General features: G+C 41.4%; 1 protein-coding gene across 1 annotated transcript in view; it reads right to left on the bottom strand.

Annotated features, from left to right (window-relative positions):
- ZSWIM6 (zinc finger SWIM-type containing 6) overlaps positions 1–27,434 on the bottom strand; it is a 105,191-nt gene that overhangs the window by 39,758 nt on the left and 37,999 nt on the right. The window contains exons 2-3 of the mRNA XM_088533160.1: positions 8,524–8,880; positions 272–420 (exon numbers count right to left, since the gene is read on the bottom strand). Of these exons, the coding sequence (XP_088389286.1) occupies positions 272–420; positions 8,524–8,880 (506 nt within the window). The remainder of the gene's footprint in view (positions 1–271; positions 421–8,523; positions 8,881–27,434) is intronic.

Here is a 27,434-nt window from a genome sequence, read left to right as displayed (position 1 = left end):
CACCACTTCCACAAGCAACCCATTTGTGATTTGTGTATTATGCAAGCTGCTGCAAGATTATCAGACAGGTTTCTCTCATGTTTTGTAGGTGAGGAAGAAGAAAATGGCAAAGTTGAAGATGGTAGAAATGTTACTTCATTTCGTTAAACTCATCTCAAAACACATCAGATCGTGTTCCATTGCTGCAGAACAACTCATTAACTTAATTCCATGTTCCCAGGACTTAGTAACATGGCTAACAAGCATGAAAGGTTTAGAATACTCAACAAACCTTTGCAAAAAGCAAATTGAGCTGTTTCCCTGATCCATGGTATCCACCTTGCGAGAGGAAGAGTTTAACCTGTTCTTGGACCTGTTCCTCGTCTAAATGCCAGCAGTTTTCATCATCTATGCTAGCACCTGCTGTTGGATCTGGAGCACCTGCAAAGAGCAAGAAAAGAAAACAACATTATTTTCTTTACAAAGATCAGCATTTCATGGGTCCAAGCAAGAGGAGCAATTAAGAGCTTTTTGGATTTGTGGTCAGTCCCATTATGAATGTCCTGGCTTTCATCTAAACAGTCTTTATAACAAACTTAAATTTATTTGGAGTAGCCTATGAAGAAATGACAACCTAGGAAATGGCATTTAAATAAACATCTTTTTATAATAACAATATTAAAATTAAAAATATATATTTTCTAATATAGCTGTTGAGTAAGGAGAAAATTTTACATGACATTTTCCTTTTTTATAACTGTGATATTAAAACCACTCTCCCCATAACAATTCCTGTGCAATTCCTGTTCCTTCAGCCATCCTGCTCGAGGACATGTGACTGACAGTGAGCACTGCTACTGCTGAGCCTGAGGAAAACCATCGGTCTGGTGGAGCCTCTGAGCTCCACCTGATAGCTCTGCTAAGCTGAACAAACAGCTAGAAAGAAACCCCCAAACAAATCCAATGTCTTAAAAGCACTAAAAACATTTCCTACCATAAATAAAAATCACAATTGTGCAAGAGCATGGAAGATTTTTGCATAGGTGATATTATTAGCAGTGAGTTAAGTCTACTTAACTCTTCCTTGATTATCGGCCCAGTATGAACCAAAAGGCCCTCTTCTAAAGGACTGACCAAAATAATTGAAACGAGTTTTGGCACCATCCAGTAATCTACACCTTCCTGAAGCAGCCAGCACTTCCACTGGATATTTTTTAGAGGCATCAAACTGAAATCGCTGAAGAGCACTTCTCTAGACTGCCAGAGAAACTCAGTTTAATGCACCACTGTAGCAGGCGTCAGGTATTTCAAGTATGCCCTAGACTCAAGGTAACTTGGCATTTAGGGTTTGGGGCTTGTCACAATTGCACTTTATGGAACTTTGTTAGGCCTGGATTTTAAGGTAAAATTTTGGGTGTATAAATTAAATGTAATCAAGACAATCTTCCCAAAACTCTAATCAGGACAAAGCTTCTGCTTTTGCTGAATTGTTTGAGCTCCTTCTAAGATATAATCTCTGCCTCCAGCATGTTTCTAGATGTTAGAAACAGAACCACCCTACACAATATACTACCTTTAAATCGCAGGCCACATTACCTGTACAATCAATATTAAAAGAAGGCTACTGATGGGCAAAGGAAACTACATAGACAGGTTTCCAAAAACCTGCATCCAAGCAAGTCCTGAGAATATGAAAAGACTGCTCTTCAGCAGGTATTAAACATTGATTCTATGGATTTAATCATTCATTTAACAATTGCAGCTCTGCCACACAGGTAAAGCTTTTGCAAGGAATGATGGATTCTTTATTCTGTGAAAGTACAACTGGAAGATTTAAAGGATGAAGGAGATATCTTGTATGCAGCTTGTTGCTGAGAAAGACAAAAAAAGCATACAGCTCAGCAACTTCCTAACCTGCCTCCAACTTAAGAGTCTCCAACTGGGAATGCTGCACTAGTGCTGTCCTTACATATATTTTTAGATTAATAAGAAATTGTGTCTTTGAGGATGTGAAAGTGCTCTCAAGCCTTCCACGGGAACCGTAAGAGTGTCTCTTAAGGCAGAACATGAGCCCCAGACAGTGCAAAAACTATGGAATGAAGAACTTCCTCACGGTGCGCGCGCTTCCCTCGGTCACATGGCAGTTTTAGGGGGCTCTCAGCCCAGCCAGCCCCGCAGGACACACGCTGAGAAGGCTTCAGCTGCAGGGATCCAGACAAAAGGGGAGATCAAGCCACACGGGCACAAGCAGTGCAGCTGTTGCACAAACCCAGGTCTGTAGTATCACCTTGCAAATAGTTTAAATATTTCATTGCTCTAAAACACAAAGACTTGTGAAAATGAATTATTTAAATATATATATACACACACACACAAAATAAACTTAGTATACTTTATTCCTTATTTCAATGGAAATTTACCTTTAAATAATGTCAGCATGGCTACTTCTAAATTGTACTAAAAATAGTCTAAGATTCCTCTGCTAAGCTTCCCTATTTAGGGAAAAAAACAAAATTCTTTCCATAACTGTTTACATTTTATCAAAAGCTCACTGGCAAGTTTGTGCTACAAGGTTCAATTTCCACATAGCTCCCGCAGGCTCTAGCAGCAGTGTTCCCACACCGGAACAAGGGCGCCCATCACGCCAGGCCAGTTGCTTTGCCCTCTTTGCCACCATCTTTAACATTGCTGCCATGATCCCCAAAACACCATCCTCAGGCCTCAGCATCACTGCACTAGCACCAGTACGACTCTCACACCAGAAGAAGGGATACCAAGTGAAGGGTCTGAGGATACCAAGCCAAGGACCTGAACTTCAAAACGCTGCTCAGCACAGTACTACAGACACCTCTCATTCCAAGTCATTTTTTTTCACAAGATTGTACACAGGCTACACTCTGTATGATCAAATTTCTTCATCAGGAAAGTCAGGATGCATAAGGAAATTTCGGTGATATCCAACTGGACTTGACTTGGGCATGTCTGAAATTAGTATCTACAGCCCTGGTTGGTACCAAGATCAACTCCCTTTCTCCACTTCTAAACTGGATATAAATACTACCTATATGCTTGGCGAAGATGATTAGTTCACACTTGCACTATGCAAGTGAAAAGCAGTGTATAATTATACTAAATATTAAAACCTGTAATTAAATGGTGTCAGTTTATAGACACTCACATATTAATCTCCCTCCCCTCAACCTCTGGCTTTGTTAATTCCCGTCATGACTGGTCTCTGAAAAAGGTTTTATATTATGAACCTAGAGATAGGCAAATACACTAAATGAAATCTTTATACTCAGTCTATAGACATGGCCATACATTTTCACCCACGCTTGATGATGGAAAATTAAAACACCCACACAATCTTAGCAATCAAAGCAAAACACCAAGTTGCACAATTATTTGTAAAAATCTACACCTGAATGCCATTTTTAAAAGGACCTTTCTATTAATGGTCCTAACATTTTACAAGTAAAAAAGAATCCACTCCCAAGTTCTGATCTGTACAAGCATTAAAAAGGACACTTTCATCATTTACATAGCAATTCTAAGAGCAACTGCTTTTAAAATAAGTAACTGCACTCAATAAGTTGTGCTGTATATGGAAAACTTCACTTCTAAAAGAAAAGTAAACAGAAGCAAAGCATGGGTCATTGACTTTTCTTTTAAATCTATATCAAGAATGAGCAGAATATGACCTAAAAATAGCCTAAGCTGCAATCTACTCTGGAGCAGATCAACAGTGTAATTTGGATAAAATGCCACTGGAACGCAGAGTCTTCAAGACAAACTGCTTCCCTGATCCCCATTTGTGAAGTATCCCAACACTTACTTTCATCTTCAAATGAAATTGGATAAAATTACTTGCTCATAGTGTTCATACTGCACTTTTTAACTTCATTTTATGAAAATCTTGTGAGCTTAAGTATACAAATGAACTGTAGATCAGTTAAGTTTTATTAAATGTCATCCTGTGTCAGCAGTAAGGAGAGAACGTGGAAAAAGATTACAAAGAAAGCATGACTGACCGAGTGCTATGCAGAGATCGAATGGTCACAGCTAGCGAGCAAGGCTGCTGCCCACTGACTCACGACGGGATGATAATTGATTTTATAAACCTGGTGTACTCAGAATTATTCTAAACAATAATTAAAAACAAAGATCATAAAATTAATGATTCAAAAATATTATTATGCCTTTGATTCCCAAAATGCTTCGAAGTTTATACAGAAGTCACTTCATCTTGCACTTAATTTCAGAACTCTTGGGTGGAACACAGCACCTGCTACCCCACTAAAGAAAAGCGGCGATTGCTGGGAAGCAACTAGTGTTAATACCAGAACATGTAAATGCAGGATAGGCTGCAGTGAGCTGGCGAGGAAGGCTAACAAATCCTCAACATGCTTTTAACTTTCAAATCCTTCTCCTTTCCTCTTCATCTGCATGTACAGCAAAATGCATACATTTATCTCCCAAAAGCATCTAATCTCTCCTGCAAAAATCCTAGTCTCACACACATTACCAGCATTAAGTTTCAAAGTTCATCCATGTGGGATGGACAGAAGAATTTCCTTACCAGTACAAAGCAGCATTTTCAGTGGGACCCCTTATCTTATGCTGCATGTTTCAAAATAAAACATCATGATTTATTTTTAATAAAACAAGTTAATTTTAATGTTTAATGTATCTGAAACCCTTTCCTAAAAATACAGATTAATCTAGGTTTTTTTTCGTACTATCTTGCAGTTATCAACCCTTGATTTCATTTTACGCTTTACTAATTTACCTCTACTTAAACTTCTGAAATACTTCTAATTTTGACTAGTTTTCATTCTCATGAAATTCATGCAAATTCACCTCTTGTCCCTTCCTTCCTTCCTGAACCCAGATCGAACAAGTCTAATGTCAAGTATTGCAGCACATAACAGTTATCCTCTTGAAAGGAAAACTGGCTGCCATTTCCCACATGCATCTCTGGCAACTTGCTTCTCAATCAATTTTGCTGGCTTAAGCAGGACAATAAGAAGGAATATCAATCCTTTATATAATTTAAATGATTTGATGGCAATCAACTCCCTTTTACACTGTTGAAGAATTCCAGTATATTCCAAATACAGAGTTATTTACCAGTCATTTTTTCATCACTATAATCTCCCATGAAAACCCCCTGTCACTTCAATTAAATGACACTAGTCTAGAAAAAGCCACCTTCATCTGTGGGTGATGCAGATGCTCCCTCCAGCTGTGAGGGCTGGAGGGTCTTCAAGGTGACTACAGCCCTGCAGCTCTCCAGCTTTCAGACCATTAGGAACAAGCCCAGTCGTAGCATCCAGAGCATTACACGAGAAAATCAGACCCAACGTTTCTTCTCAAACACAGAAAGTGATTTTACATACTGAAGGCATTCAAAAATCATCGATTATGAAGTTCCAAAATTCTGTGAAGAAGACACTTGCAGGAAAATGACCAGTGAGTGCAAATTAACATGGCAAAGACAGAAGAGAGTTTCTGACTCAGCTTCTCTGAAGGAGTCTGTGAGCAGACCATGTAATTCCTGTGCTTCTAGCAGCATCCCCTTATTTTTTCCTGGAATGGGCCTCAGGAAACAAGAAGGGATGAATATTACATCACTTGTATCCACCAAAGAACTCAAAGGGATCTGTCATCTCAAAACCCATGTCATCGGTGTAAGTCACACTTCACTAGCTCTCCCAGTAACCTCTCTCACAGCGAGGCGGCCAAAACCAGTCATCAAATGCTGCATAAGACAAAAATTGGAGCAAATGAACAATTACTCAACATACCTTTTGTGAAAGGAAAGTACTTGCACAGTTATTCCATCTCCCTAGCCAGTTCACAAGCAAGTCAAAAATGCTGTGATCAAATCTCTTGAAAGCCATCATCACTCTTAAACAACGAAAAAGTATTCAAGACACCTCATTTCTTTTGCTTATTACTGAAACTATTAGAACTAGTACATTCACCAGAACTGCAAAAAAAAATAGAAGTTATATATAACATAGATGAAGAAGAATCACAAAACCCTCTAGGTAACACTGAAGGTGATTTTCTCATACAGCTCCTGATTCAGGACTTCCCTTTGATTAAAGCTATTTTTGGCATTTCAGTGCCAGGTCTCCTCTTTCTTCAGTAAGTAAGTTTTTCTAAGTAAACCTTTCCTCTTACTTACCTGTGCCTTCAGGCAGAGTACAATATAAATTCTCTTCAATCAATGGTTTACCGAGGTTAAACTGTTCAAAGGAAGAGAGGTCTACGAGACAGCTTTGTATTACAGACAAACACATGCAGTACAAGAGATATGACAAAATGAATGGTGATCTGGTGTTTATCAATATACGCTACTGGAACCAAGAGTGGATTTGAGTAGGATTTTTTTCATTATTATTATTCAAGAAAATTGAATATAGATCAAAATAACTAATTGCAGTATGCATCCCAAAAGAATACTTACTTCTTATGCAATCAGAGGAACTTACTTTTCCCTTAAAAGAATCCAGCATTTTTTTAGAACAGCAAACATATTTAAAAATAAAACAATAGTATTACGCGAGTTCAAGAGGAGGAATAGAAATAGACTTCTTTTTGTAACTCAGCTTTTCTTTTTTTTTTTTGGTAACAGCAGCTTATTTTTATGCCTTCAGTTTTTGGTTATTTTACTCAGAAGCAGTCAACAAAGACACAGAATCATCTCATTTTACTAGGAAAGCATGACGAAGCATAAGACAAAAGTTTAAATTTGGTGGAATTTTTTAAACCACCCCACTCAAACGTACCACAAAAGTTCATAATTAACCATCAAATTATTTTTTTTCTTAGTCTTTTTACTACTCAGGTTGTGTTATATGCATTAAATATCTTTCAAATATACTAATGAGTAAAGTATTTTTTCTTATTTTTCTTATTTATTTTATAATGAAATATCATATACATGTAACAAAACATTATATATGCAGCCATCAGCCTTTCTTCTCCACATTTGCCTTCCCTCCTCCCCCCATCACTCTTTCTAATCACTCCCAACTACCCATCTTCTCTGCACCCCTCACAAACACACTGTCACTGTTATTCCTTTCCCTTAATTCCTTATGTTCAGGCTATTACAATTCTCACACTACACATTCCTTCAGCATTCTCATCTGAAGCACCTTCCTCTGTTGCTTCACGTCTTCCATCTGATTTATCTTCTCCTTCCTTCCGCTCCCAGACAGCTCTGCATCCACCTTCTCATTACGTTCTGCAACAAGACAAGACAGAGCCTTCCCTCTGGCCACCTCTTCAGAGCTGGTAAAAGACCAGGGCTCCTGAAACTCAGCTTCTTGGCTTCCTCTTGACCCAAATTCCGCCATGTAGTGATTATTTTTATCCCCTTTATCTGCTTCCTTCCAAATCACACTCAAACACTGTTTCCTGTCACCACTACAAGGCTTTGCAACATCTGTACAGCCTCTCCCTGCTATCATCAAGCATAGAGGTCACCCAACCATAGAAAGATGTGCTAGCTTGCTGATCAGCCCTGCTATGGGAACGACTTGCTTTTTTTGTTCTATTCACACTGTACCTCATGAACACATGTGTTTTTCTTATGTTATTGTTAGGCAGTTTGATTGTGTTTATATTGCAAACTCTGTGGAATAGTGGCCATCCCTCTCAAAAATTTAACATGTGACAAACTCTTGCTGTAAATGAGCAAACAAACAACTGCGTTTAGATTCCTAACTCTTTCCCTCTAAATTGCATTTACAGCACTGGTCACATTAGGGGACACTTCTATCAGCTGACATTTCAGGAACACAGGATTTGAAGAAACTGGCTGGGTCAACTCAATTACCCACTTTTAGTCCAACATGAACAGCCACCTCAGAAGCCTCAAATCAGTCAGCACCTTTAGATGTTCAGCACAAGAAGCTGAAGGCCATTAAAATTATGTGCTGCAGAAAGAGCAGAAAGATCAAGACCTTGGCTGATGCTTTGAGACTGCTTCAAAAGAAATAGGAAAACAATACTGAAATACGGGATTTGCATTTCTCCTGACTTTGTATTGAAAAGAAACCCCAAAGGATAATAAATGCATATTTAATGAATGAAAAAAAAAAAAAGTAACACCGCTTGCTTTTATACTTTGCCGTTAAACAAAATTACACAAATTGTCAAAAGATTAGCTTAGAAAGAACAAAACAAAAAGATGCAGTTCGTAAGTTGACTGCAAGATAGTTTCTTTGAGCTATGCAGCTACACAGAGACAAAGACTGAGCTTTCCTGTCAGGACAACACAGTTGTGAAGTAGATCAGATGACGTATTAACAGAAATGCAGGCACCAATCTCCTTGCTTATTAATTCTTTTCTCTTTTCCAGACCATCTTAAAGCAAAGTTTCAACAGCTGATTCCTCTTTTGAAAATATCACACAATTGCAGAGCAATTCAGGTTGGAAGGGACCTCAAGAGGTCACGCTCCTTGTGAACGCCACAAAAAGTTAAAACCAAGGAATGAGGAAAAGCAAAGAACAGGTATCAAACTTACCATGGACTTGATTGATTTCTGAATTCTGAGAAAGAATTTCATCTGCCAATTTTTGAGCAGTTGGCAAAACTTCTGTGTGGTGTACTGTGATCAAATACTGTACAAATTTTTGTAGTTGGTCTCTGTTCATTTGAAAGAGTGTCTCTGAAATGGGAAGATGCAGTTTGACCTGATCTGGCTTGCGGATCCGGTATAAAGACAGTGCCACAACGTGGGCACAGTAAAATATGTCCTTGTTTCCACAGCTACAGGTCACTGAGGTAATCTTGCAACGATCAAAACTGATAGCTACATTGCAAACAGTTTCTGGCTCCGATTGCATTGCAGGCTCTGTCACTGTGCCACTCAAGTGGAAACCTGTGCAGAAAAAAACAAAAATGCTTTCATTATTGGGTAAAATACTATAATCTCACTGTCAATTACCTCTCTTTAAGAGAGTGAAACAAAAGTCTTTACGATAATATTTTAAAGCATTTGCTTTAATTACACTCACCTACAAGGTACCCTTTCTTTCCAAAGTACCCCTTTCATCTCCAATAATTACTATTAGAGGTAAAAAGCTGGTTTATGAGCTTTCTGCCATTCCATAACATGCCTAAGAGCCTGGTAGTTAGTATTCGGTAAAAGATGGCTGCAAAAGCAGAGTTTTACCTAACAAAGCCAAAGTGAAACTCCCAGTAGTCCAGCAAGTTTGGAGTATTTTTCCAAACCCCTCACCAAAAAGAACGCACCTAGGAGAAAGTTTAAACATTCCTGCAAGAAGCAGGAGGGAAGTAGTGCACTCTAGTGGCATGAACCCAGGCCTGGATTGATAGCAACTCTGCCACTGATTCGCTTGCACAAGTCACTGAACCCCTTGGCTGTCACCTCACCACCCGTGAGCTCGCCCTCACACAAGCGACGCACTGAGAGCTACATCTGTAAAGCTCTTTGGAAATGGAAACTGCTGCAGCTACCGTCTTACGGGAAACCAAAGTCACAGAACTGAATCAGGCCCACATGCACCTTTTGAGAAGTCTGTGTGATGAGCCTGCTTTCCATTCAGCATGGCAAAGGATATGGCAGAAGAGCAGGGCTTTCTTATATTGTAAAATGACAAGTTACATAGCAAAAAAAAATCCACCTCATCCAAGTCTTCAAGGCTCCAAGGAGAGCCCCAAATTGGAGTCTCAGGCACTAGGCTCTGAAGTTCGGACCTAAATCTACCTGTTCTTCCCAATATGAAGGCCCAACTTCTGCTCTCAATACTTTGTCTTGGAACAGCAGTATTTGGGTGGTTCTTTTTAGATTTTACGCAAGCCTGACACTGATTTTGAGTCAGGCATTGAGTCAGAGACATAATGCAGAGCAATACAACCAAATTTCATATGCTGTATCAGTAAACAGTGCATATAAAACAGAAATAATTTGGAACAGACCCTAAGAAGTCGTTAACTATTTATAATGGAAATAACAAAAACCACACTCCTTTGAAGTCGCAAACTGATTTAGTATTCTTAAAGCACAAGAAAAATGTTGTAGGAAAAGGCATTACATCAGAGTTAGGTGGAAAAAAAAGAACATATACGCATATCCAGGCCAATACGTTAGACCTCCACTTTTTCAGAAAAGCCTGCTCAGTTACAGGAAACCTAGAGGAAAGTGCCTCATTTTTTCCGAAGTGTGTTTACACTGTACATTTCAGAGCAGGTTGTGTGGCCAGCACCACTGTTTGGATCACACTCAACTGCAGTATCTGATACACTCCTCTGGAGAAGGTCACAGGCACGCGCTAGCCTAGCCCTTGCAGGAGGATGTTTACCAGCTGGTTCGGGTTCAAACTCCAGAGGCAGCAAGCTGGAAAGCGCGCGGAGAGGAAGAGGAGGCAGGAGGAGCAAGCGCAGAGCATGTGGTGGTTGCTCTTGGCTCCACTCAACACTCAAGCACCGAAGGGGAGCGGGAAGGCCCTTCAAGTCATGAGCTCCTCCCTGCGGCCTCCATTTTTGTTTAATAGCCATGACGTGCCCCTGGGAGGGCTCTCTCCAAAGTCAAAAAGCCAAAAATAGGGTCTTTGTTAAAACTGAGTCAGCTCTATTTATTTCCAGCCGCTTCCTGGGAAATGAAAGCTGGATTGGTGGTCTCCCAGAAATCCGCATGGGAGCATGCTGCAACGCCGCATTGTGCGGGACGCTTTCTTTTTAATAGCAGTTTCCTGTGAAGCAGACGTGGAACGGCCTCTCCGCTGGGAGCTGAGGAAGAGACGGCACTTGAATAGCGGCGCTGACATGACCCGATCCCACTTCCTTCCTACTCGCAGTAAATAGGTAAAGTCCCATTAATTCTGACAGAAAAACGCACAAAAAAACATTTTTCACGAAATGGATTGAGGGAAGAAAAAAAGGGGGGAGGGGGGAGGTTGACAACCAGCCACTCCAATCCTATTATGGGTTTTAATTTGTCAAGCCACCAAAAGGCTACCGCCTTGCTGGAAGGACAAACATCTCCAGAAATATTTGGAGGTACCGCCTCCCTTGAAGCCCTACTCAGGCTCGAGCACCAGTAGAGCTCCCTGCTCCTGGCAGAGATTTCGGGGAATTCACGTTACAGCAGTAACATTTACAAACTGAGGCCCTGCTCTAAACAACATCGCTGCTCATACAGCAGGGTTACCTAACCTGCCCTCCTTAGGTTACAGAGGATTTAAACAAAAAGATCAGCTGCCCCTGCAGCCTAAAAAGCAGCAGCTCTTCATTAGCGATGTTGCAATGATACACTATGCCCCGTAATTACTAAACATCATTTTCCTGGCCTTTTTTTTCTGGCTCTGTATTTAAAGAAATAGACCATTGTTTGCCACTGTGACCCTTTCGAAGGTCCTGGCAAGGCTGTTAGAATATCTTATAGCAGGCAGCAAACACCACCTTTGGCACTAGCCTACAGCAACACAGAAAACTGTACAGGGAAGACAGTTCCCCCTGTATAGACATATCCTTTTTTTTTTTTTTCTGACCATCCAAAATTCTCCAAGCTAAAAGTAGCAAAATTTTGTACGGGGAAAAAAAAAAAAAAAAAAAAGAAGAAGTCTAAGAAGTCTCGCTGTACTTTATTAAAAAGAAACAGTGAATTCACCACAGCGCAACAAGAGGAGAGATGTTACGCACTGGGACACGAGGACAGCGACATTTCACTGCCAGATCCAAAGGAGCCAGAAGTCTCGTTGGCTAAAAGCTCTAAACCTTCCCTCCTCACAGGCATTTCCCTTCAAAGAGAAAATCCATCTTCTCCCCAAAGTTATAAACATTTACTGAAAGCATTTATCCTTTCCAAAGAAAATCCCCCATACCTCTAGCATTTCGCCTTTAAAACAAATAGCTCATTCATTTTTATCTAAAGACAACAAAAGGGTTGCAAGCAGCAAAGTGGGTGTTCACTCCTGAAGCTATTTATGGAGCGAAAGCGTTTCACCTTTTCCCTTCAGCTGCTGCAGTTCCAAACATTTTAATATTTTCAAAACAGCATGTGACCAGTAATTCAAGCTCCACTGACATTTTCAAGGTGCGGAGGGCTTGCATTCTGGAAAAAATGCGTTTGGAAAAGCAGTTAGAGCAGTAAGACACGGTATCCAATGAAGCCCCCTCTTTGCTTCTGTTGCTGAACACACACCTCAGAGACAAAAGCGCTGCAAAAATTACTTAACAGATGAAAAATAGCGGGGTGTTCAGCTGCTGTGCTTCCTGAAGGGGACTGTGCCAAAGTGCCCTCAGCAGGAAAATGTTAGGAAGTCACTGAATTTTACAAAGTCATTTTTGTCACAGCCCGTCTGACAGCATCCCATGTGTTACCTTAGAGCATTCTGGGGCTGTAAAACAGTTTAATAAATGTACATTCATATTACTACAGTGTATGTCTTACTGGAACAGTCACATATTCTTCAGATGTACTTTTGAGTTTTGTCACAGAAAAGAAGTACTTCAGAATAAAACAGAAATAAAAGAAACTTCATATTATAAGAATTAAGGAAGGAGATGATGGTGATATGTGGAGAAGCATCACAGGTTCGTTTTCAGTTAACCAAGTCACGGAAACTCAAAAAAAAAGTTCCAGTAATTCAACAACTCAAGTTCAAAGAAGTATTTTAAGACATGCTTACCAACACACACACACAAAACTCAGAATGGCAGGCTATGAAAAATGCTGAAATACGATACTTTGAAGTTTATGCTGAGATTTTGCTAAACTTTTTAGCCTCTATTCAAAAACACCGATAACATGACATCAAAGTACAATAACATTAAAAAACAGCAGCCTTTTCTTATGAACACAAGCGTACTTCTTTAGCATAATTCATACAAAAAAATCCAAACATGGACTGCATATATTAAAATTATAAACAACAACAAAACTTTGTTGAGATTTCTGGCGATTAAAAAAAAAGAAAAAAAACACCAAACAAGCTCTAAGCTTTGCATCTCCAGCTTAAAAGTTGTAATTGAAAATCAACCATATATCATCTTATGAAAAATGTAAAATGTCTGAATGAATTGTCTTACAGAAATATTGTAAAATTTAAAAAGAACTTTGGAAAACTTCCTGTCACATGCCCTGTGAGAACACAAACTGCCTCAGCCACTAGGCATAGATGAGCATAAAATTAGGAAATGCGCAACCAACTGAGGCTGGAAATCAGATTTCCTTAATTACTCACCCACTAACCCTTAATTTTTTTCAAGTAGTTGACAAGATCCATGTTTATACTCCTATGCAGATAAACCAGGTTGTCAATATTCACAGAGAATGGAACAGATTAATAGATGAGGTTTACTTACAGAAGATCTTTCCTTCCTAATAAGAAAGTGAAATGCAAAAAAATCTTGAGGAACTTGGTGTGAGCACCGGAGAGTTTCCAGTGAAGGAGCTCGAGAAGGACAACCTCCTCCTACGTATGTTAACAGCAGCATCATACCCTCTATCTTAACAGTCATTCAAATTCCCTTACAGGCCTGCCAGCTAAAATTTATTCAGACTACAATATTACTTGGCAAACGTATAATCACTCTTTAAATTAAAAAAAAAAATCCACTTTGCTTCATCTTGCCTACCAAACAACAACAACAACAAGAAACCCTTATGGAAAGTAGTTCCCAACTGTGCCCATTAGCTATTTTTTCATAACTTAGAGTGTTCCAAAGTTCAGACAGGATTGAATTTAGGATGCTACTTCGCTGTCTGAAAGGAAAACCACTTCTTAAAAAACGAAAATTTAAATGAGGTAAACATGGTTAAGACTTTTGCTTGTCTTGGGAAAAAAAATGCAACCACCGATCTAAGAACAGATCAACAACAGATCAACAATACACTTGGATGTTATTTTTAAGTCAAAACTTTGCATGCCACCACTCAGCCTGGAGCTAATGCTAAGAGCCTATTTATAAACCAGAGAAAATAGTGATTTAAAATGGAACACACCTACCTGTAGTACCCTAAACATGCTGGCACAAAAGGTAAGAAGGAGTGGAAAAAAAGAGTAATTAAGGTGGGCAGCACATCAGATGTTTTCTGCAGGCAGTGCGTGCACGGAGGAGGCAGCACAGCTCCGCGTGGAGAGCGTGGCCACCTCGAGCAAGCAGCTCCGCGTCGGCCAGGCGGCCGAGCACGTGGAGTGCCCGGAGCGCAGGCGCCAGGCCGCGCGGCTCCCCTCGCTCCGGCCGTGCCGGGATTGACATCGGCGCTGGGACCAGGGCTTTCTTCAGCAGCCCAGGAGCTGCTGAGCTGTTCTCGTGTGCCAAAGGCCTTCACCGGGCGCGGAGCAGAGCCAGCGACGCCTCCGTATGGCACCACCACCGCTCTGGTGCGGCCTGTGACCAACGCTGTGCGAGCAGGGCCCCTGCCTGCCTGCGTACGGGATGCATCTACCTGCCGTGTTCCCAAGGGAAGAGGAAAGTTTGGTCCTATCCCTCCAGCTACACAACTTCCAACCTACCCATACGAAGCAAGAAATATACTAAAGAACGACATTCCTGTCTGCACGGCGCTCATCCTCAGATCACATCTCTGCAAAAACCTGAGAAGACTCCGCACTCCAGCCATTCAATACGGATATAATCCAGCTGTTCCAGTGGTTGTAAGCACCAGCTGAGCCAGCAGAGTGAAGCAGCTATGTCTTGGTATAGGCAAATAAAAATAATAATTAAAAAAGAAGTGGTTTCTTGTATTGGAGATGGAAATTTCTATGATCTGTAGTCATAAAAATGTCCCGTGGGAAGCAGAGGCCAGACCTTGAGAAAGAAGATGTTTGCCGGCCTAGGCTGAGCGATAAGGAGCAGGGATGCAGCTGCTCAGCCTGGTTCACAGGCAGCCTCCTCCAAAAACCTGTTGAAGGTGGCTGCTTGACCGGGCTTGTAGCCAGCTTAACTGGAGACGTCCTCCAAACTAGCTTTGGAGGTCAAACAGCTGAGAGGGAGGAAGAAGAGGAGGAAGGCAGGACCCTCGAATTGAGGGCTGGGACCTCCAAGTGGTGTGAGCGCCTGTGCACCCAGGGTGGAGAGTTGCGCAGCTGAGGGCAGTTTGTCCACCCTCGGGCTGCCTCCTGGGTCGGACTGACCCTACGTGCCAGGATGCACCGGGCATAGAGAGGACAGTGCAGGAGAGCAGGGGGAGGAGAAACTCCAAACTCTGTGGCCTGCAGTGTCTCCGCGGGAGCCCATCAGCAACTCTCTCGCTCTGATTTGCCAGCTCCAGAGGATGTTCAGGTCCAGTATCCTGCCAACAGGCATCACCTCGTGAGTAGTTATCCATACTTTGCTGGATATGTGCTTTCACCTGAATAAATGCTCGATGCAGTCACCTTGTTCTGCGTGATTATTGCCAAATCCCGAGCCCATCTGGAACACTTCTTGATCGCAGTATCAGAGCTCCAGCTCAGCGATGCTCTAGCTGTGGTCTACAGCCCCATGACAAACGATACTGAAGGCCCACGGACCACAAGCAGAGCAGAAGCAGTAAATGTCTCTTCAGTTAGAAGTTCAGAATGGTGCAGGATGCTCCCCAGAAGCATGAATGCTGACAGATGTCTTTCGGATAAAGGCAGGTAGCCAGCAGTGGCTGCAGGCCACCACACCACGTACATAAACCAAGCCTTTTTTAAAAGGGATATCAGATGAAAACAAAAAATGCTTCTCTCCGCTAAGAGTTTAACATCCTTTCTCAGTATGAGAGTAAAAGAAAGCAAACCCCAAACTCTCAGGTGTGACCCTGGAAACTCTGAAGCTGATACAGTTTGGTACAGCTCTCAGGCTGATACAGAAAGGTACAATTTGCTGCAAGACATGAGCAGACAGGAGATTTATCAACACATTCTACAATTTTTCTAATAAAATACCACTCCCCCAGAGAACATGGGACAGCTATTAGAAATTAAGGATGCCCAGGAAATCACAAGCTTCATAGAATGTGTGCAAATTAATGTAAGTTGTGATTTACGATGCATGGAATATGGTCAGCCTCAAACCTTGGAGGGGGACGTAATGGGCTATATCTGAGCTGGGGGAAGCCGCCTGGAACGGCGCTGCAATAGCAGACGCGTGCACTGGGAGCCATCAAAACTGCTACCAGCACCGAAGAGAAACTAAAAGTAAATTCAGAAGGAAGAGCAAGGGAAAAAAAAAAAGAAGGATAATTAGTGCTCGAAAGCTGCTAGTGGTAGAGCTGCTCTAAAATAATTGAGCTTTTCACTAACCAGGCCAGCTAGTTTTACCAGCTAATATGCACGTAAATGTTTATGGGTGAGTTGTAATGCAATATAAACACAGGCAAAGCAGCAGGCTCAAGTTTAAATTTGATCATAACAAAAGCTGGAAACAAAAGGCTAAGACAGTGTAGCAATCCTCAGTCAAATTTTGCTAAGCAAACCTTCTCTCCTCTTCACCATAAACCCATGCAGTTTGGGGAAACAAAGCAAACTAGCATCAAGCCGGCGAACTTAGCAGGCCCGGCTGTTTTGCAAAGGGAACAGATTGAGACAGCAGCATGTGCAAACAGTCTGCAAGGATCTCCATCCCGGGAATACACTTTGGGAACAGTGTAGTGTCCCAGGAACAAGGGCTGAACACCACCAGCTTTCAGAGGATCACAGTGAAGACATTTGCTGCTAGCTTTTGAGGAGGACTTTGCTCTACTACAGTGGGCAGAAGCTGCCATCCCTCCTGCAGGAAGCAGAGATTCATCCCACAAACCCAGGGTATCTCCCAAGGTGACGTCATTTTAGCTTTTACTGCCACTTAGTTTTCACATCATGACAATTTGCAGAGAGAAATTATGCTTGGTTGCTACAGCAAAAATATAAATATTGCAAATGGGAAACTGACTGCAAATGAGGAGCAACAAGGCCAAACAAACTCAGACAAACTCACCTTTCAATAAAATAGCCTTAAAGCACTAGAACAAGAAATAGGCTGCCCTTACATTCATTAAAGTAAATATTTAGAGACCATCAACTGTTTTAAGAAACTCAGAAGATGCCTTGCCTGTCAAACAGATATAATATGATCATCATTTTTAAGAGTCGCTATTTACATTCTTACTGCTAAGAGGAGAAATTTTCCATATTATGTGCCTACACTTTACAGTTTACCCTCATCTAAGAACCATTTCTCCTCCACCAAAAGGAAATAAAAGAAATTAATTCATCTGTGACTGAAGAAAACCTCCAACAAGATCTGTTTGTTTTGAAGGGAGTGGAGAGGGGAAGATGCCAGGTTTAACTGAATTTGCTTCGCAAACTCCCTCTACCAGTCCAACCTCATCTCTGCTCTATTCACCTTGGCTTGGCTCAAACACTCACTTTTCACATGCTTTCCCACTCTTTATCTCTCCCCATATCAGCACTTATTTTATTCGTGTTTGCTGTCACATTTATTTTGCTTATGGCATACAGGCTGTATCAACAAAACTTTACCATCAGAATGTAGAGTTCATCTTTCATATAATTTGTATAAGGCTGCTGTAAGAACACAACACTCCTTGATTTTTACAAAATGAGAATGATTAACAGCAGTAAGTCTTAAAATGAAAACCATCATTTAGCAGCTATTCCTTAAAGCTCAAAATCCAAACTGGAGAGCAACTTTCTATATGATTTTTCAAAGACAAAATGAATTGAATTAATGTGTACTACAGAAGAGCATGCAGTTTCACGAGAAGGCATGACTGCAAGCAAGGCCAAGAATGAAAACGCTTTAAAAATTACACCCTGCTTGACACACAGCACTGCTTAATCAGGAAAAAAAATGCCTTTTCATCCTCCTGATAAGACTTGATCAAATTCCCCCTATATTTAGTGCCATGTAGATCAAACTCCAAAAAGGAAGCACACAGTAATCACTGATACAAACCTCAGAAGAGATTTTAAAAATGATTAGAAAATGACTACTTCCTGCAAAAAGTGTGTCTGGATTTCCACAAGGATACTTAAGGTTTAGCAAAATCTAGTAGAGGATATTTGGAGCACAGGCATCCTGCAGTAAACGGTCTTTAGGCCATTCCAACAACAGAAACCATTTAACTGGGAGAGCAATGTAAGACTGCACTCAACGAGCCCCAGTTAAAACCCTGGAAAAGTACAAGCCAATTCGATCCTGAACCTGCTATACTGAGGTTCCATCAGGAAATGTTACATTTGGCCTAAAAGAAGAAACTGCCACTCCCATTCCCTTTGCTAGTAGTGGAGTAAATCATTCCCTTTTGTTTAAAAACAAGGAGGGGTCAAAAAAGGAAAAGAAAAAAAAAAAAAAAAGAGGAATCAACGGTGCATTTATAACAAATGAAACATAGCATTCAGATTGCCAGAAAGTCTGGGACCTTTCCTTAGGGCTACATTCTCATTCTAACTTGCATATTTACAAAATTATTTTATTTAAACAAGCATTTGTGTATAGCATATTACTGCAACTGGATTAATTCCTGTTTATTTATAATCAAAACGGATAAAAAAAGAGGAAAAGAGGGTTTTAAGCGAAAAAGCACAGTCATCATGTAGGACTTTAGGAGAGGCTCAGTCTGGGCTGCAGATTTCATAGCACAAATGTTTTCAGTAACTTCCTGCGGTCACCAGAGCATTACAAGGGATTCCAGCAAAAATAATGAAGTACGACGTAGTATTTCCTGACAAAGCAGTACAGAAAAGGCCACCGAAACCATCGTGTTGAAAGAGTTCCAGGCCGAAAGTCTATAAAACCAGCAGCATGGCAGATGAGTCACCCTCGCGCTGGCTTTAGGGGAAAGCATCGCTCCTGCTCCAGCTGCACACTGCCAGGCGCGGTGCGGCCCCAAATCCTCGTTGGAATCTTGGAGCACTACTGGAATGAAAATAAAAGTAAAAATAAAGAAAGAAAGAGAAAGAAAGAAAGAAAGAAAGGAAGGAAGGAGAAAAAAAGGGTGCATGCAAAGGTCACCTGTATCATAACTCAGAATGTCCTTGATGACACTGGCACACAGCCTGAACCTGCACAATGGCAACAAGCGGGCACATTGTAGGAAACAGGTTCTTGCTACTCACAGCTTTTCCATAGTGTTGCTAGGCTAGAAACTAAGTCACAGCACAGCATTCCGATTATTTTTCCATGGAATAAAGTTAGAAGTGTGGCTAGTGCACCCCATCTTCCAAACAGGCTGGTATGACCTGCCACAGGCTTACTCCTCCATTCAGACATGAACGCAGACATGGGAATAGTTTTCTCAGGAGAAGATGCTTTTTCCAAAGGGGCTGAAAATGCAGAGCCTCATTTGCTTACAAACCTTTTTGTATTTACAACAGAAAAGTACCAGTTACTTCAACTGCACATCACGTATGCTTACCCAGCCCTAATTTCCTGGTTTCTCTGCCTTGTGGATGCCCCACGCACAGGCAGCCCTCGCGTGGGGGAGCGACGACGTGGGTCCTCCGAACCCCAGCAGCGCCTTCGGAGCGCAAGACCTGCTCCTCACACAGCACCAGTAAGGTTAATACTCACTTTCTGACAGAGGTGATTTAGGAGCCCGTGCCTTCCTCTACCCTCACACATTAATTGCCATTGAATGAGCAAAGCACACTGCTCTCAGGCGCCAGAGCCAGGGAATTCCTTGGAACATTTACTTCTACCCTGCAGCTCCCCAAAGTTTAACAAACCATCGTTACTCTCACAGTTAATCAGATTCTAGACAATATTTTAGCATCTTAACATGCTCTCCAAGTCTCTATTAGTGCTGAAAAATAAAATGCATTATGGGTGTTCTTTTTAAAATACTTTTTTAAAGCAGTGCCTCATCAAAAAAATCAAAATTTCTCAGACAACAACAAACAGAAAGATAGTGAATTAGTTTGGGAAGTTAGGAGGGGGAATAGGAAAAAAACAGAACTTTACTATCAAGTGCACATGCTCTGCAACTAAACTTGATCTATTTTTTCATTTATATTTTTATCCTTTTTCCACTTACTGGAGTGCAGCACGCTGTGGTTATGTCTGCAGACCAGGTTTTACAGCATATGAATTAGCAGACCCCACAAAAAGCACTCCTGATAACATTTTTATGCACATCTCCCACTGAAAAGCCAAGAAACACCTCACAGATATCCCTTGACAAGGATACAGAGACAGTTGCAAAAACATCATCACTTATTTCACAGAATCATAAAGCGATTGAGGTTGAAGGGACTCCTGGAGATCGTCTAGTCCCATATTCCGCTTCATCCGCTGCAGGGAGACACCCCGGCAAGGAGACAGAGCGCAAACCCAGGGCTGGCAGGATGCTGGCCAGAGGGCTTCGTCTATGCAGTGCGGAATAATTCATCTTCATACCAGAAAGATTTTCTCTCACTTTTAGAGTCTTGTATTTCCTTGCGTTTATTTTTTGGGTTTTGGCTTTTGATAACCTACCTATTTTACAACTATTAGCCTTTGTGGTAAGTTGTTACGTGTTGTACTTGTGGGAATGTGGTTAAGACTTCATTTTGTTAGTTTTGGTTATGTACTAAAACAGCCAAGGGTTAGGCTTGATGAACATGAAACCCAACCCACAAGACTAAGCTGACTAATTCTGTGAGTCAACACTGTTCGTCTCTTTTACTTATCTCACACTACACATACATCTTGTTCAAATACCTAGTTCTAGTCCTGTATCAAAATGATCCAGGTCTTGGGTCTACAGGTCCATCTGTTGCTATAGGAGTAGGTTCTCTTGTATATTCTCTTATCTCTCATCATAGCCTGCCTTAGTAAGAAACGGAGGGGAAGAAGAACAGACAGAAGTTCTTAAAGGAAAAACACCTATGCAGATGTTTATATGACCTTTGAAATACAGGGAAAGGGAAAAAGGACACCCCTCCTTTTGGAGGAAAGCTAAATGGGAACCATTCCACTATGGTCACCATTGTGATATTGTTACTGTTGGTTAAAATTTGTTTTCTAGGTCAGATTAAATAAAGACAGAACTCCTTAAGGTACTGGAATTGTCATACTGGATATTACATTAGTATCTTACATTATTACATTGCACTATCACTTGCCCAACATTTTCTCATAGTGTGCTTGCAAGATTGAGAAAAGATTGCCTATTAATTAGTTTTCAAGCGTTGTTCAAGATACTCAGATTGAGAAATTTGCTAGAATTTCAATTAATTCTCTATATTGCAGTGAGAAAGGCAGAGACAGAACAGAGTTCAATTCTATATCTAGCCTGAGGCGGAGGGTCAGTAAACTGAGAACTGGGCGTTTAACTTTTTACAATGCCAGTATCCCAGCTGTCATCAAAACAGGAGGAAGCATTTCAAAGTGAGGTCCGTGAAACCGAAGACTGCTTATTGATTCACTTCATATTTTAAATTATTTAAAAGAAATTTGAAATATCTAGAAAAGGCACCATCAGTCTTACACCCTACAACATCCCTACTAATATTCTTCCCATGTCTCCACTGCTGTCTCACTTGGGCAGAGCAAGGAAGCAGCTGGGGACTCTACCACAGTTGGCCACTTTCCACATCAAAACAACTCCCTGTCCCTAACTCAATCTCCTATCTTCTTCAGTCAGCTGGAAAGGAAAGGGACTGCTTAATCAGCAGTATGCTTCCAAAAGGTTGGTTACTCTATGATTAGTTTTTTTTTTTTTTTTTAATCTTTTGATAGTAGGTTTAAATAGACCATTCACTATAGCAAGGTAGTTAGACTATGCAGCAAGGATTACTATTCCCTACATCCGTTTCTTCCTGTTTACTTAACCAAACAGGAAGCTTCGTCTTCTGATAAGGAGTGAGGCAGATATCAGGATCTGCAAACATGATTAGCCATTTCCTTAAAAAACTGCCTTTCCTCTGCTGTTTAAGTCTCTGGATCAGAGCTGTGACAGATGTCCATCTGATGTCTGTCACCCTCTGTCACCCTTCTTTTCCTCTCCAAGCAACTCTTAGAAGTTCAGATTCATTGAGCTACCTTACTCCTAACCAGCAAAAATGCTGTTTTAAAGTAAAATGAGGTCACTTTCCTACACAAATATTTGAACATTAGACCAGCTGCTTTCAAAACTCTTAGAGAGCAACAAGAATAAGCCTGGAGCACCCAACGCTTGTTGACCTGTGCTTACTCAGCAAGGAAGCCCTGTTTCTTAACTTGAGCAAGAGAATGCCCATAAGATGCATGGGTGTCAGATCTGGTTGCTAGCTGGGTCTTCCAATCTGTGACATAATTTAATTGGATCAACAAACACCCTCAGAGGCTCTGAAAGAGGGCTGAGAGAAAACATTGCTCACCGTTTCAGTGCCAGTTCTTGTGGATGCTCTTTGTTTGCTTTTATTTCACTTTTTGGTTCCTTAAAAAAGAAAAAACAGAACAAAAGCAAGGGATCCATCAAGTCAGGACGGGCACAGAAACCCATCACCTTTGACTCACAGTAAGCGTGCACTTCACATGCCTGCTTGTCTGTTTGCAGTAATAACTCCTCGGTTTGAATACAAAGTAACAGATGAGCAGCCCTCTTTATGAATTTACCCCCAAGAGCTCTGAAATGTTGCTCCATCAAAAGCGCATCTCGCCACATCCTGCTGGGTCTGGTTGCCGGAATGCTCTCGCCCTCCCCGCTCCCCTTTGGTCTCTCATGGACTATAGAGCCGAAATTAGCTATTCATTACATGTGAAGGAGCCTCACATAGAGCAGCACCCTGCCGCGAAAGACTGCCACTTTACACAGCAATTTCCGAACTACAGCATCTGCTGCCTTACTAATATGTATATTTAATCCTGCTCCATAATGTGCAGAATTATGTGCTGTTCATTGCCTGTTTGTTCAGATATTATGTACTCTTAGGTAGCATTATTCCCTTTGAAAAACACTGTACATTTTATTAGGCCTTCTCCCTAGTGTTCTTTGTAACGGATTCCCAAATGTGCTTGTGGCTTGTGGACTATTGAATCCCAAAAAAATGTGAGATATCCAGGTGAGATAACCAAATGTGACAAGTTTCTGGCCAGCAACTACTGATGTAATTCCATTTATATCCTAGGTCTCACTCCCCAGTGTTTTGCTGTGGGATGCAGGGAAGCAGGAAGGGAATCATAGCTCAACAACTGGTGGCAAACCCGCTCCATTCTTGTCACTGCAAATATCAATACTCACAGCAGGAATCTTTGCAACAGATTTTCTCTATTAAACTCAATACATTAAAGTCTATTACATTCTTTTATTTATCATTTTATTCACAAAAGTAAACAACTAGAAGGAAAGGGGAGTTTTCAACCAGAGAAACATGTTTTCGGGAAACTAGTCTTGAACCACTGCACATAAAATGTTTTGTATCTTTCAGGGAAGACCTCGATATGTCCCTAAAGCAAATGTCCTCCTTTTAAGGCAGTGTCACTAATCATTTTTACACTGGAAAGTCAACTACTTTTTTAAGGCAGGAAAATCAAATTATTAAAATGTTTAATACCGATGACAAAATGATTGGCCATTTGGTTGGAGCATGGTTGGAGCATTTGGTATGCATGGTTCCCACTGCAGATTTGGCCCTTAATCACATGCCTCCAAAGCAGCCCAAGTCAGTGCAATCAATCTACTCTGCATTACTAAAGTGATGCTCTCATTTAAACCTGCTTTGGAGCAAGCGATAATCTGCTAATCTGCTTTCTGTTGGACAATGTGATGTAAGGCAGGAGATTCCAACTACACTTCGCTTAAAAAAAAAAAAAAAAAAAAAAAAAAAAGCTTTATCTAAGCTAAAAGTTCCAGACTGTGCATTCAGATGTTTGCTCTCCAGTTAGTTTTCAGATAATTTTGATGTAAAGACTTGGGAACTATGGCAACAGGGAAGTACCCCACAGGCTACTTGAAGATACTACAAATAAAATTCCAACTGCTGCATTCCTCTTGTCCCAAACTGCAAATAGATAGGAGAGACCCGAAACAGAGCCACCACTTGTTGGACAGACAGACCCAGGCTCCTCTTATGGGATATTAGCACGTGACAGTCAAACAGCCCTTTGTTGTGATATGAAAGGATGCCCAAGACTATCCTATCCCTCCCTTTTTTATATATATGCAGTACACAGGCCTCATTCCTGAAGACCAAGAGATTCCAGTGGATGGGGCCTTTCCCTTTCCAAAGCACGTGTGTAGGCTGCTCCGACATGCGACCCGAAGGCTGCACTGAGGCTGAGGTAAAGCAGAAGCTGCACTGACAGCCTGGAGAAAGCAACAGGCTGAAATGAGCTGGTGCCTGTCACGCAGCACGGACTGCAGGCACTGAGAAGACTGTACCAGGGAGGACTCCTAAAAGGAAACACCTACCACCACCCCACGCACACACACAGGCACTATGCGTGTGCAGCAAGAACAACAAGAAAATTATCAGTTACTCTTCCACCTTGGGTCTGGTTAAGGCATTCTGTTAAGGAACAACAAGGATATCTTAATCCTCTTTTGTGCTGTTACTCGGCTATACAAGGTCTTTCTTTTTAAAGCAGTGAGCTGGTCAAACAGCAAATACCTCTCCCAATGATGAGAACACGGACTTGCCTAGACAAAACACTGGAGCAATGGTGACCCGATCATGAGGAAGGACAGACACAGCTACTGAAATCTGCAACGCAGAGGAGGATCAGCTGGAGCCGCTGCCCATACAAACCAGGCCGGGATCGGAGCAGAATCCGATTCTTCCTTCCATCACGGGCAGATTTAGCAAGAACAACCACTGTCAGTCCCTGCACAGAGAAACCGCCCCAATATCCAAATCATACAGCTGAATTAAGTCTCTTCTAAAAAAGGTTAACTTTTTTGTTATTATTCATCATCTGTATAAAATTCATGAAGTAGAAAATGGGACTGCTACATTCAGGTCTTGCAAATTTAGTAGATCTGTAACATATTCCTGCCAGAGATAAAACCAGCTCCAGAAAAAAAGGCATTTATTTTCTTTTTAAGGGCAGGGATGTCACAGTTCAAACATTTTGTTTTGAAAGGTGATGTTTGCTTTTTGCATGAGAGGGCAATGCAAATCCCAAACCTTCTAGACTATGAAGAACAAAACATGACTGAAGAGACTGTTCATTAAAGCATGATAATACATCTTTCTGAAAAACGCAAAAAGAGACCAAAAAAAAAGGGAAAAGTTTTCCCAGATAATAAGAGAAGTAACCCTGATATTTTCTCAAAAAAGCCACAAGAATTATTTATATTTTAACTGAGTTTCAAGGATCTTGTTTTTAGCCTATTTGTCCCCTGAAAACTTAACCATTTACAACATTTGGACAGGAGATTTTTATAGGAGTTAGTTTTTATAGCCAAACATGCAAAGTTTTTCTGAGGACACTGGTAGTACTGGCAGCATTGCTGCAAGGGCATGGTGGTAGGAGAAGGAGCAATTACCTTAAACAGTTTCTAGATTCTGACCAGATCAAAACAACTACCACTTGTATTTATTCTTTGAAGAGTTAATTCTGCATTCAGAAGTAAAACACACAGAAACTACACTTTTTTTTTTTCTTAATTATACTGCTAAACAAAAGGGGGAAAAAAAAGGTTCAATAAAATGATGACAAGATTCGCTTGGATTCAGAGCCTGGTAGTTTCCAAAAAGAAAACTCCTTTCTTCCTATCTGGAAGACCTCCCTTCTTGGTGCTCTTTAAGGGCAATGGACAGGAAGAAACTGAGGGCAATCTTCCTAAGTACCTGTGTCTCCAACGCCCTAATGAAGTTCCCCCCTCCCAGGACCCCGAAGGCCTTGCTGTGAGCGCAGCCCTTGGAGAGTCACACGCCACTGATCCACTGCCCAACCACTTCCAGCAGCCGGCAGCTGCCTAGCACTGAGGCGCTTGCTGCAGAGCAAGCTCCTAACCCGCAGAAGCGGTCGGTGATGATGTGTGTGTTGGGGGAGCCGCGTTTCTCCCCGTATTACTGGTTGGAGCTGCGGGATGGAGCCGCGGCAGATGGGGCCGCGCCACGAAGCGCTGACCTCCAACCATGAGGGAGGCGCTCACCGCGTGGGCCGCCACCACCGCCCGCACAGGTGCCACGAGATGGCCGCCACCAACGAGTGCCTCCTGCTGCAGCCGCCTCAAGAAACACAAGTTCCATCTAAATGCTTTCTGGGGAAAACGAGTACTGCCAGGGCCTGGTTGCAGAACTGCTGCAGGAGGTGGGTGAAGTGGAGGAGAAAGGAGAGGAGACCTCACAACAAAAACAGCCTGAGATGCAAGCAGCATCCAGGCCAAGGAAGACCTTGGCAGGAGGAACAGACAGCTGAGATGGCAACTCGTTTGCTTCAGCCGCTTCACAGACTTTCCACATCAAAACTAAGCTGATTGTTGCAATGTACATGAGAAACAACTACCTGACACACTAAAAAGGGCCAAAAATGAACAGCGCACTCTGGACAGCCCACTCTGGACAGCCATTGTCTGCAGAACAACTACCCTCCTCAGCCACAGGTTTGCTACCCGACAGCAGCCAAGCAGACACGTCAGGATTCACCCTTTGAGGAAGGATAGGATAGGATAGAGTCAGGGTGAGGAGAGAGCCTATTATAAAAATAAAGTTTTCATGAAGCCAGAAATTATGTGAAACGCAGTATTTAACAGTTGTTTAAAATATGCATAACTCGGTTTGGAAGAGTTACCCTGATTTAGAGCAGGAGCACATCTGTTTATGTGTAAGTAAATACAGTCTGACAGCAATTTGGATCATCTATCAGAAAGAATCAACTGCAAGCTTAATAAGCATTATTTGTATTCTACATAATAGTCTATTTGTTCTTTCAAGCCACTGCAGTGATAACGCATTTAAAGTCTTCCAGTGTGTACTAAATCTAAGGTACCTAGGCAAAGCACAGCATATTCCAGTTGGATGCTTCCCAAATCATATCGCTCAACTTTTTAAATATTACTGCCATCTGGTAACTAGGCTTTGTTTACCAAAACAGTAGCTGTGCACACATTTCTGCAGCAGCTGTAGTCAAAAATTTTAAGTGATACCATTTGGTTAAGTTACAAGTCACATTAAAAAAAAAAACACACTCTAAAAATGTTTTGTCAAATCAGTCACCATTGTACCTAGAAAAATGAAAGGCAGCTTTACAGTTTTGTATGTTATGTTTTCTTTCCCATTTTGGTACCTTAATGTTCTTTTTAATGTTCTTCACCAACTTACTTCCCATCTATACTGACACAAGAACAAAGTAACTGCAACTGGAGAATTTGTCAAGAGTTAAACAAGCTGTTTTGCTTGTATTACACGTAATTCCCTGCTGGATGAGTACTGGTGCTATGAAGGTAGAACTGTTGTAGTACTAGTGCTTCAAATTGTACAAATCTCTCCCAGAGACCTCAGTACAGAGCTATTCTGAGGCTGAAAGCCCTGATAATTTCCAGGGATTCTTCCCAACGTCTAGGCCACACAAAACAAAATAAATATTTCA

Source organism: Tinamus guttatus, unplaced genomic scaffold, assembly GCF_059628265.1.
Source record: "Tinamus guttatus ecotype Peru unplaced genomic scaffold, ASM5962826v1 Tinamus_guttatus_pri_ptg000488l, whole genome shotgun sequence".
Lineage (NCBI taxonomy): Eukaryota > Metazoa > Chordata > Aves > Tinamiformes > Tinamidae > Tinamus > Tinamus guttatus.
The sequence above is the reverse complement of the archived record's forward strand: the minus strand, read 5'-3'. Positions and strand labels throughout refer to the sequence as shown.